This window comes from Leuciscus leuciscus (assembly GCF_965113295.1).
Source record: "Leuciscus leuciscus genome assembly, chromosome: 15".
NCBI classification, from domain to species: domain Eukaryota; kingdom Metazoa; phylum Chordata; class Actinopteri; order Cypriniformes; family Leuciscidae; genus Leuciscus; species Leuciscus leuciscus.
Window position 1 is genome coordinate 31,706,458 of NC_138739.1, and position 14,174 is coordinate 31,720,631.

At 37.3% G+C, this 14,174-nt stretch overlaps 1 protein-coding gene across 7 annotated transcripts; it reads left to right on the forward strand.

Annotated features, from left to right (window-relative positions):
* Positions 1-5,041: 5,041 nt before the first annotated feature.
* Positions 5,042-12,344, forward strand: LOC309476732 (uncharacterized protein). 7 transcript variants are annotated; one of them, XM_082139911.1, is made up of 11 exons: positions 5,042-6,610; positions 6,889-6,954; positions 7,251-7,429; positions 7,683-7,788; positions 8,057-8,185; positions 8,270-8,483; positions 8,705-8,822; positions 9,988-10,092; positions 10,175-10,362; positions 10,452-10,637; positions 11,506-12,344. In XM_082139911.1, exons 6-10 carry the CDS (start codon positions 8,367-8,369, stop codon positions 10,512-10,514), a joined length of 591 nt encoding a protein of 196 aa, XP_081996037.1. In that variant the 5' UTR covers positions 5,042-6,610; positions 6,889-6,954; positions 7,251-7,429; positions 7,683-7,788; positions 8,057-8,185; positions 8,270-8,366; the 3' UTR covers positions 10,515-10,637; positions 11,506-12,344. The 7 variants fall into 7 exon arrangements, 5 of the variants coding, with proteins under 5 accessions (XP_081996037.1, XP_081996038.1, XP_081996040.1 ...); XM_082139912.1 differs by having other exon boundaries at positions 8,064-8,185; XR_014198321.1 differs by adding an exon at positions 8,911-9,002 and having other exon boundaries at positions 8,057-8,183; positions 8,321-8,822; positions 10,175-10,637.
* Positions 12,345-14,174: the final 1,830 nt, after the last annotated feature.

A 14,174-nucleotide genomic window follows, 5' to 3' on the forward strand; every position in this document is an offset into this window, starting at 1 on the left:
AGAGAAAGATTAGCGCACTTCATCCACAACACTTTGTCCCACTGATTTACCAGAGAGAGAGAGAGAAACCAAGAGAAAGAAAAAAAAATAACTGGGGGCGAGTGATGAATGAACAGCAAAGAGGCTGTGACTGATCAGTATTGAAAACCTGTGCTGCTCTAAACGTGTGAAAAGTGAACCTGGGAAAAGAACTCTGATGTCCACCATGATGGAGTGGCTCGCCAAAAGCCCGGACCCAGAGACGCGTTTCCAGAAATATAGCGAGTACCAGAGTATGATGAATGTCCCAACTTCGCTGAAAGCCAATATCACGGCAGCGAGATTGAAGAAGTGAAACTCTCACTGATTTTGCCTGGTCATTTTTAGACATACAGACAAAGCAAATTCAATTCTTTATTCATGAAAATGTTGACATTGCGAATTATTCAGAAATAACAATCTTGCTCCATTACTAAGTGCAGTCAATATCATAGGGTCTAAAAATATTTTTGGCAGATATTTTGAGGTAAGTTAATACCTTAGGCCACATTATGCCTTGCTGACATCCATGCTTTTGAGGTGTTGGTTCTTTTCATGTGGAAACGTGCGAGGAATTCGTGATCGCTGCTGGGGCATGTACAAAACAGCGCTAAAAACTCTCCTTTGTACTCGCTGAAAAGCAACCACTGTTGAATCACGCAGAGTGGCGTTTCAATAAATAAAGTAACAAGACATGCTGTGTGAGTAAATATACCTTTTTAATGGAAATATCCTCTAGTTCGGATCAGGTAGAGCGCTTTTCTCTCACAAGGATACCTGACCATGCAAGGTATGGACGCCCAAGAACGTCCTGAAGAATTTCAGTCAATCTAGCTAAACCCACGTTCCTCATTAACTCAGTCATTTTCACTCTCACAGCAAATGGGAGCAACATATGAATATAAACCATTGAATACTAAATTGGAGTCAGTGGCTTTCTTTTTCTCTGGATCTAATCATTTATTCAAAAATTCATTCAAATGCAATTGATAGATAGATACATTAATTAAAAAATTTTTGTGGTGGCCCTAAAAGTGAAAAGAGGTGATAATGTGCGACTGTCCTGACATCAAAATGAAGAATAACAGCTTCGTTAAAGGAACAAACTGATTAGGTAGTGGAAGCTTGTTTTCCGCCACAGAATAAAACATTTTAAAAGTTGATTGCGACTTTTTATCTCACAATTGACAGTTTATATCTCGCAATTCTGACTTTATATCTCACAATTCTGACTTTATAACGCGCAATTGCGACTTTATATCTCGCAATTCTGACTTTATATCTCGCAATTCTGACTTTATAACGCGCAATTGCGACTTTATATCTCGCAATTCTGACTTTATATCTCGCAATTCTGACTTTATAACGCGCAATTGCGACTTTATATCTCGCAATTCTGACTTTATATCTCACAATTCTGACTTAATTACAGGAAATTGCGACTTTATATCACGTAAATGACATGTTTTGTAAACTCGCAATTGCGAGAAAAAAGTCACAATTACCTTTTTTATTTTTTATTCTGTGGCGGAAACAAGCTTCCATAAGTTTGGGATAATCTTTTATCATTATTTCTTTAAAGAAATGTACATTTAAAAAAAATACCATTAAAACATCAATCTATCTATTACATTTCAGCTAGATTTCTTTATCATGGACACTTGACACTTGAATTTGCTATTGACCTTAGAAGATGGAGTCATTAGGAGGTGAATAACCTGCAGTAGAACCGAGCAATGCAGGATTACTTTTCTGCTCAACAAATCCAATTCTATTTCATTCTGGAGCCGATATTCTTGTGGATGTTTGCCAAAGTATAACTGTAGTGAGGGAAGATACTCCAAGCCCAGCACTTAAGACCATCTCCTTTAAGGAGCAACACTGCACAATTTCTCTGACCAGTAATGGCTATGATTTCCAGGAGATGTCCGAATGGAAAAATCAATGTGTTGATCTGTTTTGACGTGTAGAAGCTGAGAAGGACTTGCTTTCATGATAGGAACACTGCTATAAATGGCTCTTGAAAAAGCTGACAAGGACCGGACCCCAATGCTATTTTTGACCACAGCAACAACTGCATACCCCTCGTACCCCTGTATCTGTTCAAACACACAGTAAACAAGCTTTAGATCCAACATAATGGCCTCATGTGGCCATTTGTTACGTCTGGCTAAATGACTTGCTGCCTCAGAGGATCATTCACACAATATGAACCCTTTGTAACCCAATGACAAGCTCACATTGATTACATTTTTTCATCAAATGTCAGCGACGACTGATGGTCTGGCATTTGTTGTAAATATTCCAAACAATGGCCTCCTTCCACAATGTCCTTCCAGATTCCAGGGAGATGAAACACAACTGATTATCATGGACCATGTGTACGGCGTTATCAAAACCAAACGCGCGAGAGATCTTCATCAACAGAAAATGATTTGCAATTAGCCCAATTAATGGGTGCATATGTTTGTGTAATTTCTCATATCCACCTACTCAGGAGCAATTTTACACAAGATATTAGATGGTAAATAGCTATAAGAGGAGATTTTACATATTTGGTTCCTGATAATTCAGCATGTTTTAATTGAAAATCTCTTCAAAAATGGACATTTACCTTTTATACATTTTTGTGTGCATAAAAAAAAAACCCGTCCATACTGCAACATGAAAAGGCATGCAAGTATATTTCCCAAACGGTTGTTAATTATTCATAAATACTGAGTATTCATAAATATTGAATAAACATTCATTTGAATCTGACTCGAACCTTGTATTTGACATGCGTTTTCATTGAAGACATCTTGAAACTGAATCTTGGTTATTTTTTTATCATGGTTTAATTCAAACCTGACAGATATCCTCACATTTATGACATTAAAATCACATCTTGACAAGAAACAAGCTATAAAATGGTTGATATTCCAAAGATTTTGTGGGCACAGTGGCTCAAACACTTCAAGTTCTCATTAATTTTTTATAGTGCTTTCGATTGATTTAGTGGTCCATGGAGTCTGTGCCAAAGCGACAAACCCTGACCATTTCTGTTTACAGAGAATTCATAATTTATGTCGCTTAGTATTAATGTGAACTTGAGATCATCATAATAGCTCAAACTCTTTGAGAACACCCAGCACAATCACATGAATGAAAAATCCTCACAATATGTTCATATTTTCCTGACGACACATGTTCTGATACACTCGACTGCTCTGCTTTGAAAACTCCCAAAAGGAAGAACCCCTGCTATTCTCAGCTGTCATTTATCTAATTGGAAAGCATATTAATAAAAAAAAATAAAAAAAAGCGTGCCAATTGATTGCTGGAGGATTGGAAAGCCTTACATCTCACTTCCCATGACACACTGTTCATAAGAGTGCACATGGTAACACAGACCCCTCAACAAATTCAAGCTGGCAACTCAAGCAAGACTGCAGGGTTGACTGGTTCGCTAGCATGTGTAATATAACCAGATAGACAGCCAGGATGTCAATCCAGCGTCATGCAGAACTTGAGGAATGCATCAGGGGTTCCCTTGAGGTCTGTAAAAGGTCCACAGCTTTCATTATGCGGTCTAGAAGGGGTTCACTTAAGCTTGTTGAGTAGTGAGACGCAGGAACCGTATCAAGAACAGTTCAAACAAGTTCAATCATGCGCTAAATGCCATACTAAATTAATGATTTTTCTAAAGAAGGAAGTGAACTGAACAGTGCTGTTTGCAGTTTCGGTCATGTGGACTTTGTTAAAACACACCGTTCATTCAAGCGTGCTCTTAGTATACTTCTCTTAAACTAAAAATAAGAAAGTGTACTTTCAGTTCTACTTGTTATGTACTTCTCAGAAATATACTTAACCCTTGTGAGACAATTTTGTCTTTTTCAGTTTTGTTTTTTGATCATTTTGCCTTTGTTAATGCCAGCTGCATAAATGTAGGCACAGGTGTACGTGTATTTCTGGAATGTTACCATTTCACCCCCATTTCCTTTAATGAATCTATTTTACTCTAGGTACACAAAATAGTTCCACTCAGGACCTTAAGGACAAAAATGTCTCCATTGAAATCCATTAAAATTGCACTTTTTAATACCAGGGCCACTCAACTATAAAAGGATGTCTTTGTTAATAGGCTTTCATTCTGTAAGGCTTCAACATTTACATTTTTACTATTTTTTACCAGATGGTGCCGTTTTCTCAGGTTTGGCCTATAAAGCAAATACTCGCTTTATTCCTGTTTTCTGTGTTTTTTGCTTCTGCATATTATAAAGCCAATTGGATAAATGATGTAGCTATAATTGTGTAGGTGTGTTGGTATGGATGTCAGAGTGTGGTTTGTGTGTAATAAAAACAATGTGTGTGTGTGTTTGTGTGCTTTTAAAATTTGAGAGAGAAAAACTGTATGTACTGCAAATCACAAATCCAACCACTGTGTGCACCAGAGGATCTTTGCTGGCATCTACTGCTAATTTTACTGAAAGCTCCTTTTTTTAGACAACGCGATCATCAACTATTAAACAGCATATAAATCAAAACTGCCTCCCGTTACCCAATGAAGTATTGAACCCATGAAAAGGAAACGACTGTGAAGCTTTGGGGGTGTTAATGGACTCAATCTACTTCTGAATCCAATCCGGACATGGTCTTCGACAAAAATGCGATTTTCTAAATTTTTTGTTTAAAATGTTGCTTTTTTTTACTGAAACTTATAAAAAAATATGATAAAAAAGGATGCATGAAGCTAGAGAAAAAGAAAAAAAAAAAAAAAAAAAAAATTGGAAGGAGTTAAAGTTAAAGTACAGTTAAAAGTATATTTGTCGTATAAAAAATTAATACCTAAATTGGAACATAGTAGCCTAGTATACTTAAAGTGCAAAAATAATATAAACAATAAGTATGTTGTTATGTTCACTTAAAGAAAACTTACAAGTATACTTAATACTAAACTAGTAGTTTACTGAGAGTATACTTCAAAGTGTACTTTCATAAACTAAAAAAATATATATACATGTATTAAAATATGTAATTGAATACTGTTACTCTTACAATACACTTATAGTATACTAAAATTGGGCCAATTTAGTCCCAAGCAGTATTGAAATAGTACACTTACAAGTTTACTACTGGTGCATTGATATTAGTATACTTGCAAAAATGCCAACTGGTTCTCATTAATCTGCGTATAAATAACACGACTTTACACTTTCAAACGCCAAAGTCAAATTTTGCGTGCAAGTGATACGCCAATCCTTCCCATTAACTTTGGTGGAGAGCAGATGCGTCCAAATACCACGCATCACCTTCAACGTCACCAGCGAGGCTCAGTTCGCCCAGTTCACCTGATGCGCGTACATCCTCAAACAGGTAAGGAAGGGCAACAGTCCTTTTTTGTAATAAGATCACGGTGTTTACCGTATTATTTGTTATTAAATGTTGTCTTTTGTTGGACAAGAGGTTCATAAATAATTATAAGTGATAAAAAAAAAAGATAAAAAAAAGTTTTTAATCATGTTGTGATGGGTCTTCAGCTTTTAGCCATGGCTGATGACAGCACTACAAATCACCAGACTAAATTAGTGTTAGCTAACGTTTTTAGCTAAAGTGGTAACGTTAGCCTACGGGACCCCCAGGGGTCAATAATGTGGCAAAATCAGTGCGAATGGAATATATCAGGCACACGCAGGCATTACTAGTTGCTTGCAGATGCGTGATACTGTAGGGTTGGATTAGACTCCTATCCCCAAGATATTTTATTTCTAATGTCATTGTGCATTTTACCTAAAGTGCACATTGTTGGATTGACTGCTTTTATTGCTCTCCTCATTTGTAAGTGGCATTGGATAAAAGCATCTGCTAAATGATTAAATGTAAAGGAAAATTAAGCAAGATTTAGACTAGACTCGTTGTCTCGTTGAACAGTAGTTGATCATAATAGCTAATATGTTAGGTGAGATAAATGTTAACCTTTATTTAACCATACTGTAGCGTCTGGACCAATCAGACACACACAAAGTATTCATTTATTTAATGAATAATCCAACAAACTCACTCTCCCAACAAAGGCCTGTGAAACTTCCCCCAAAAACTAACATCCCAAATGAAGCTAACACACTGGCAGAACCCGGTTTCTTGTTACAGGACACGCTGAGACTGATAAGAGTGTAAAATATTTAACCTTAACCCTCATATCTCTGATGTGGTCCAAACTTTCCAATCGATTATAATAGTCAGCATGTTTGAGTTGCAGGCAAGATCTCGGACCTAACTGACACCTTTATTTTTTTATTTAAGAATAATGTCAAGAGGAAATAAGAACAAACTAAAAGCTGTTCTTCAGCTCGGGCGGGCATGCATTTGTTGAAGAGATACAGGCAAGTTTAATTCGTGTTATACACACAAGTGTAATTGATTAACTCCAGTTAGTTAATGCCTATGTTTCACCCATCTACTTTTCATTACATGTGCATAAAGAAACATAACACAGAGTTACAAACTCAGAAGGCTGAAGTCACAGGACGATCTAAAGTGACCTGGTGGAAGAGGGACCGCGATGGGCAGCGTGTGATCACCAGCAAACGGAGGAAAAAAGGTTCATCTGCTGGTTAGTGTTCATCTTATACAATTTATGTCAAGTACTTTCAATGGAGAGTGATGATGTGTGATTTAGAGAAGGTGCTGGTTTGATAATGCTGTTGTTACTCAATATTCTGTATGCTTGCACATTCATAATGTAAATTGCATTATAACGCCAAATACATTTAGGTTTGATAGTTTCCATGTTGCAAGTTTGCCAAAGGTTTCAGTCTTGGCAAAGAGTTTGAAAGAATTGTATTCTAATAAGAATTTTAATGTGGTTTGTTATTTTTTACTTCAAAACAGTTGGTACTTCTCCATGTGCTAGTTTCTCCATCACAACTTCACCATGTACTAGCTACCAAGATCCTGGTAAGTATAAAAACTCTACTTTAAAAACACTTTTCATAATGCTTCAAATGAAAACAGGCTGTACAGTATTGCAAAAAAATGGTGGTTGAGTCTAGCAGGGTGTATATTAAAATATACCCACATAAGTAGTTCAAGGTCCACAAGTGGCTGTAATATTTCAGGTTACTGAAGACCATACTAGACAGCATTGTCAATTGCATCCTTGTTGGATTTGAAATGGGTGCATTGACAATACATGATCAAGTAGTGATCTAGTAGTTTATTGTCAATGAAAGCTGTACTATAATTTATTTCAGGCTGGCAAAGTGAATGCAGATGCTTTTCAGAGGAGCTTTCTGCAATACGTATACTGCAACTCTGAAGTGGACCAACTTCTGGGAAAGGAGCCATTTGTTTGTCCAGCCTGTAGCCCTGAAATGCTGGCTGTTTCAGTGGATGGCAACAGAAAACTCTACAGGTTCCAGAAAACAAACCAGTGAGTTTTGCGTGCACATTAAAAACAGCCAATTTAGTTAATGAATTTACTTGCTATTAACATTATCATAAGAATATAGTTCTCATTTTGTTACTTATAATGTAAGCTGTTGATGCTGTAGCTGTTGAATGTAATATCTATGTTAGAATGTAATATCTATGTTAGACTTTGTAGCCTTTAAAAAAAAGTGCCATATAAATACTATTATTATTGTTGTTATTACAGTTGTTATCTAAAATACATTTTATTGTAGGAGTCAAGAGCCAGGGTTCTTTGATGGAGTGTTTTTAGCCCAAGACTCTGAGGTGTCCAATTTTGTTGAGGAAGTCCGGGGGGCTGTCAATCAGGCTGAGAAACAGGTATCTCAGGCTTATTTTATAACTAATTATGTGTTGAGATGGCAATGGCAGGGTGCTGAGCTTAGCGATGCTATCGAAATTTCACAAAGAGTGAAGTTGGATGAAAAAAATGCAGCTAGATTCTAATCCAGGTAGTTACAGATTAAAGATGGGTAAGGCATTCAAAGACAAAATCTTGACTGTAATTGTTGGTGTGTTTGAGCGTACAGCCCTGCTATTAATGTCCTTGAATGAACTACTGACATGTTGAAACAATTTACTTTGGTAGACGGCAGGAAAAGCGATGTGTGGGGAATCCCACTGGACAGCAGCAAGAGAGACATCGAAGCAGGCCAACAAGTTGGATGAGGAAGGCGTAGAAATTGCTATGTGCAGGCATGGATTCCTCCTCAAAGGTTGGTATTGGTCTTGATAAATTGCAATTAAAAATATTTGTAGATGATTATGATGATCTGAAGCCTATTCTTCATTGTGAAATGGGCTGAATATGTATAGAGGAGAAATCTTTGCATATCCAATGTTTCTCCAAAAGGAGTTCCAGAGTGCAAAATTTTTGGCCATGGATGTAATCTGCCGTCATGTGCCATACCTGGAGAAGGTGTCAGAAACTCGAAAAGATTCATCTTCAACCTCTTCAGAAAATTAGACATTGTTTGTCCGTGATGCATGCCAAAGCCCACGATACAAAATGCGAGGTGACTTGACTTTTACATTTCAGAGTATGATGTAGCCAACAATTAACGTAAAGTGCCACAATGAATGACATTGTGACCCAAACAACAGCAACCCAGGAGTGTGTTTTGAGTTGTACATGAGCCCCTGTGTGCTGTCCTCTAAAGCTGGTGACCTCTGAATATGCATCAATCTTGATCACCCTGCTGTCTATACTGTTTAACAAGTCCACTGCTTCCTGTAGATTCTGTGGAATGCAAGGAACCAGGAAGGTGCTGGAACCACTCTTGGTGAAGAAGTGGAGCAAGTCAACAGTTTTCTCTCCAGATGTGCCCTGACCACAAAGTATATGGCCAAGTCAGGTTTGTACGGTTCTTTGCCCCCTGCTAGCCTGCAAATGTACACATTAACATTTTACAATTTATTGTGTTTTTCTATTGTTCTTTACAGTAAGAACTGATATGCTTACTGTCCATGCTATTGGGTGGAATCAGCGTAAAGAGAATGGCCTCCACATTGCCTTGTCTTCCAGATTCAAAAAGGTATGTTAATGTATTGAAAAATGATTAACTATTTTAAACAGTCAAATTTGAGCCTAAAAGTCCACCCAAAAGGCATCACAATGTTACCCCCATGTAGACATTGTAGGAGTGCAGGACCTCAGCTATATATATGTAGTTTGTTAGAGAATTTACAGTTAAAGACCCAAGGACCAGATATGATTAATTAAGACCCAGAGTCAGAAGTGCAGTCAATCTAAGACAAGAGTCAGAATTATAATTAATTGAAGAGAATTTTTACTCAAGATAGTTTGCAGTTTCATCAGCAGAAGTCAACTTCAAGACTCAATAGGTGTGTTCGTAGGCCGCCCCCCGTAGAGACAGTTTTACATCACAATTATAGTCTTTACGAAGGTCTAAACTACTTCATTACTTCCGGTTGAATGATTCTGATTGACTAAGAAATAGATAGTACATCTCCACACATGGACTGATAGGCAGAGCATCTCTTCATCAATGTCACCCAGACCCTGAATTAGGTACGGGTTGATCCCCTGTTTTGCAGACAGTAGAAAAGACCTCAGATGTGACAGAAAGCCTGAAGACAATGCAGGACCAGTTGCATTGCAGTGATGACATGCTAAAACAGTGGGTTGTTGATGTCAAGCAGTGGGCAAGTAGAATAAAGCTCATGGGGTCACCAAATTTGATGTGTGGATATAGGGGACATAATTCCCCATAAATTACTTTCATAAGGAAAGACAGTGGACAATGGACTGCCATAAACTCAGACTACAGAAAAATGATGATAAAGATATCACACAGAGTAGATGCCTATGCTTTTTTGCTTGGTCCCTAATTGTTGCAGTCAGTGGAGGTCCATTACGTTTAGAGAAAACATACAAGATACAAGATAGATAGCTGTCCAAATTAAATATTGTCCTAAAGTCTGTCTGTAGCTGCTTTATTATGTGCAAGTAACATAACGTAAGTGTGTTTGAAACATATTTGTTTCTTCTTCATTTAGGAAATGCACCAGCCAGTCCTGTTGATGCTCGTGGTTTACAGATCTCCATCGAAGCACTCTTTGTGAGCATTTGTCAGAAGAAGCACTACCTTTATAGACAGAATGGTATGTATTAGTAAATGTAAGTAATGCAGATGTAAGTTAAGGCAGCTCTTTTGTAATACCTTTGTTTTTGCTCTTATTACAGATCGCAACAAAAGGCGTTTGAGGATTAGTCAGAAGATTGCCCAAGAAAAGAAACGCTTGCTAGAAGAGATCCAGAGATCCAACCAAGAAGCTGATGGTGACCCTGTGGACACAAACTCAGTTGTGCAGAAACTCTCCAACAAAGCCACAGAGAGCATGATCTGGCCTTGGCAGGAACAGAACAAAGGTGTTGTATAAAGACTTAACTTTTAGTATTTATTAAAAAATTTATCATCATCAAATTTGTTTATTAATGTATAACGTTTTCATTCCTTTAGACTGCGTCGACATTATCACCAAGAAGAGGCTCTTTGACCATCAAATGCTTGTCTCAAGACTGACAGAAGAAAAGTAGATCCTTGTGAAGGAGATGATGCAGCACTGTCAGTACCTTAAGGACTCAGTAGCAAAGGTCCAGTCACTGATGGCCACCGTTTCAGTGTGCACACAAACAGGAAGTAATGGTAAATCAAACTATTATGCACTTTAAAATTAATAGGTCAAACTATTTTCAATTAAAAGCAATCATGCTAGTATTGGCTCACGAACTAAGGATAAATTCCCTTCAAAGATTATTTTATCCAATTATGTTTATTTTTTCCAATTTGAGAATTGTCATAATATTTATAAGCTCTCTCTGATTAAAGGTGGCGTAAGTGTTATTTCAAAAACGCTGTTGTACATTGAAATCAACCCAAACAAACACACCCCTCTCTTCAATGCTCCGCCTCCAAAACTCAGGCTCCAATCCTAACAGCCCTGCTCAGAGTCAGTCTCGAACCCCGATCCCCCTGCAAGCGAGTGCACTAACAATGACGCTAAACACCGCGTTCACTAGCAGTCGTCAGCGCGACTCACTATGTCCTCCGTTACACACATACAATCCAAGAGTGGATGTCATAGCAGAAGCTTCATTTTCCAGTGATTTCCTCTGAGCTTTTCTCTTTTGTATTGATTCATCTCTAAATCTCCCTCTTGCTTGTTCTCTCCTCCGCCCCCTAATGCTGATTGGCTACACACTTTGATGATTTTTGTTCCTGTGTCGGACCGACGAACTTCCAAACGGTGTTCCAAGAAGTGAACACCAAGAACGGAACACCAAGAACGGTGTTCCAAGAAGAACACTTCCAAACGGTGTTCCAAGAAGTTTGTCCCTTCTGACATTATTGGACAAACTGATTAATCCAGGTGTGCCTGACCACCTGGATTAATCAGTTTGTCCAATAATGTCAGACAGGAAACAGAGGACCTGCCTGAAGTTCAGGAAGTAGTGCAGCTGTGCATAAAGCCCATTCCATTACTCTTCATTACTCTTCATGTGTGAACTTATAGGCTATCCGAATGGATTCATAGAGGAGGGTTCCAAGGGCCTCATCAGTCTACTTAAGAGAAGACTGCAAGACCTCCGACTCAAACAGCAGACTGTAGCATGCACGTACAGAGGCATTCTCGAACCAACTCCTAGGCTGGTGGAAGAGGAGGAAGGGGAAATGGATGAAGAAATGGACTGGCAACGTGACATCAGCTCTGAGGATGAGGATGAGGATGATAATGATGCAGAGGTGGGGACTCAAGTCATTTGACTTGGGACTCAAGTCACAGTTGTAGCCTAATCGCTTTTGCTTTGACTTGTACTTAGATGGAGGTTTCTGAATTCTTGACCAAAGATCCTGGGTTTACAAAAAAAAGTTAGATTGAAAGTGATGAGATTTGTTCCAGCAGACAAATGAATTTAAATGGAAAGATTGAATTGATTGAAGTTGAAACTGACTATAGAAATATGCACGCACTTACTTGGTTTGTCATAAATGCTGTTTTACACTGCTGTAATTATCAGTAGCCATAGCCATATTTTAGTATTGTTTCTGTTGTGCAAAAACCTTCTATCTTCAATTTTGGTATTGATAGTTTGCACAGTTCTCCATGTTGTACGCTTTCTCTCAAACGTGGGCCCATTTTTGTTTATTCACATCAATAAATAATAAGGATCTGCTCTGTCAAATGAATAGCATCTATTGTTATCCATTTTCTACTCTCTTTTATGTACTGAAATTGTAATATTCATAATACTCATTGTAACATTGTATGCAACTGATAATGTCTGTAAATACTTGCTGATACCTGTATATATGTGTATGCAAACAGATATATAAATTTGATACGTCATCAGACTATTGAGTTGACTTTGGCTCATCACACGTCAAACCTTAGGAGAAGAAAGAACTGAGAGAGAACCTAAAGTACTTTTGGAACATTAGAGGTCACAGTCACACCAGGTTTCATATTAAGATAGATGTACATACAGTACATACTGATTAACTTACTGTACACAGATAGATACTGGCAGTGTAACATGCTTCAATACTGACTGTAGAACCATTATAGAGGCTTGTCTAAATCTATAAATCATATAGTTAACCACATGTTATACTGAGGATCGGTTAGCAGGGTTGGGTCAGATTACTTTGAAATGCACTAAATACAATATTAGTAATCATTTACGTAATATATCTTTCAGCAACAACCCAAGATGGTGTATTATTTTGAGAAGCTCAGTGATCTGAAGCCATGCAAAGTGTAAGACCATCTGATTATCATTTTATCCCATGGTAGGAATAAGCCACAAATCAGATGTGGAGACTTGTCACCTACAAGTTCATAATGGTGTCATCTTAAGAAATACATGTAGGAAACTTTATAAACAGAGGGATATTAAGGCTACAGCATAATATAATCCTGGCTATATATGACCATTCAGGTGGTTTGGAGGGGCTAAATCACTTCAAAAACAACCACTTTGAATGTTGTCGCTCGACTGAATGGGCTTTATCAGTGGTTGTATCTCAACATCTAATTGCAAGAAAAACACTAATGTTTCAAAAACTACAATTCCCTATAGCCACGCCATGTAGCTTCATACAAATCAGCACTACAGTTTGTAGTTCTTCTGGTTTTCAAAGTAGGGTTGTAAAATAGGGTTGTCAAAAGATATTTCTACTGAATATATCAAATATCTAGTACAGCCAAACTAGTAAATACACTGCATCTAGATGATCTATGTTAACAAAAAGTAAACATGTTTGTTTATATCAGATATTTGAGCCAAAACAGGAGTGGAACGCGCAAACTCCGCCCACAATACAATGCACTTCCGTACCTTTATGCTATCAAATAAATATATATTAAAAGTGATAGCCTTAACATGAACATATCGGGTTTTTTTATTATTTTATTTTTTTTACAAAAACATAGCTTACAGATATAATAATACGTGTTATTGTTAACAGTAAGGTTCTTCTTAACACCAAAGCTGGCTATACCTGGAGCACTGCAAGGCTTTTAGAGGATACTTAGACAGTAGCTTCTATGAAAAGTGTTTATTGTCCAAAACAGAAAGTCTATGAGGGTGAGAAAAAACAGCAATGTTAAACCAGGTTTTTTTTTTTTTTTTTTTTTTTTTTTTTACATTGGCAGGACAGTTCACATTTCATGAAAACCCAACCAAACATGGACTTTGTTGATGTAAGACTAATCGACTGATCAGCTGTGTATGCATCCTTCACCTTCATCACAGCCTCAACACATCAGATAAACATAATTCCAAAACTAATCTTTCCTGTTTCTTTTCCATTACTAAATTTATGAACATCAAATCATACTCTGATCCACTGTATTGTATAGTATGAGGTCCTTGCCAACATCCAGCCCCACTGGATAAATAATGAAACACAGAATTATAAACAAATACTTTTTATTCATGTTCACTCAATTCAGTGCAAAATAACTTTGTCGTTTAATGGGCACACATTTTTTTTTGGTCCTTCGCAGACCTTTATCACACATTCATTTGTATGTTCTCCTGTGGTTCCCAAGATGGGGGACAGTCCTTTTGGCTGAAAGAAATGGCAAAAAAAACAAAAAACATACAGAATTATGTATTTAATTTCTAAAATATGTTAAAAATAAGGATAGCCTTTGACATAACTGTAACTCTGTAACTC

Excerpts from the sequence above, each read along its gene's own strand:
- LOC309476732 (XM_082139911.1), top strand. The coding sequence starts at position 8,367 with ATGTGCCATACCTGGAGAAGGTGTCAGAAACTCGAAAAGATTCATCTT. Across the intron at positions 8,484-8,704 it reads CCCACGATACAAAATGCGAG|ATTCTGTGGAATGCAAGGAA; the intron begins GTGACTTGACTT and ends TGCTTCCTGTAG. Across the intron at positions 10,093-10,174 it reads CTACCTTTATAGACAGAATG|ATCGCAACAAAAGGCGTTTG; the intron begins GTATGTATTAGT and ends CTCTTATTACAG.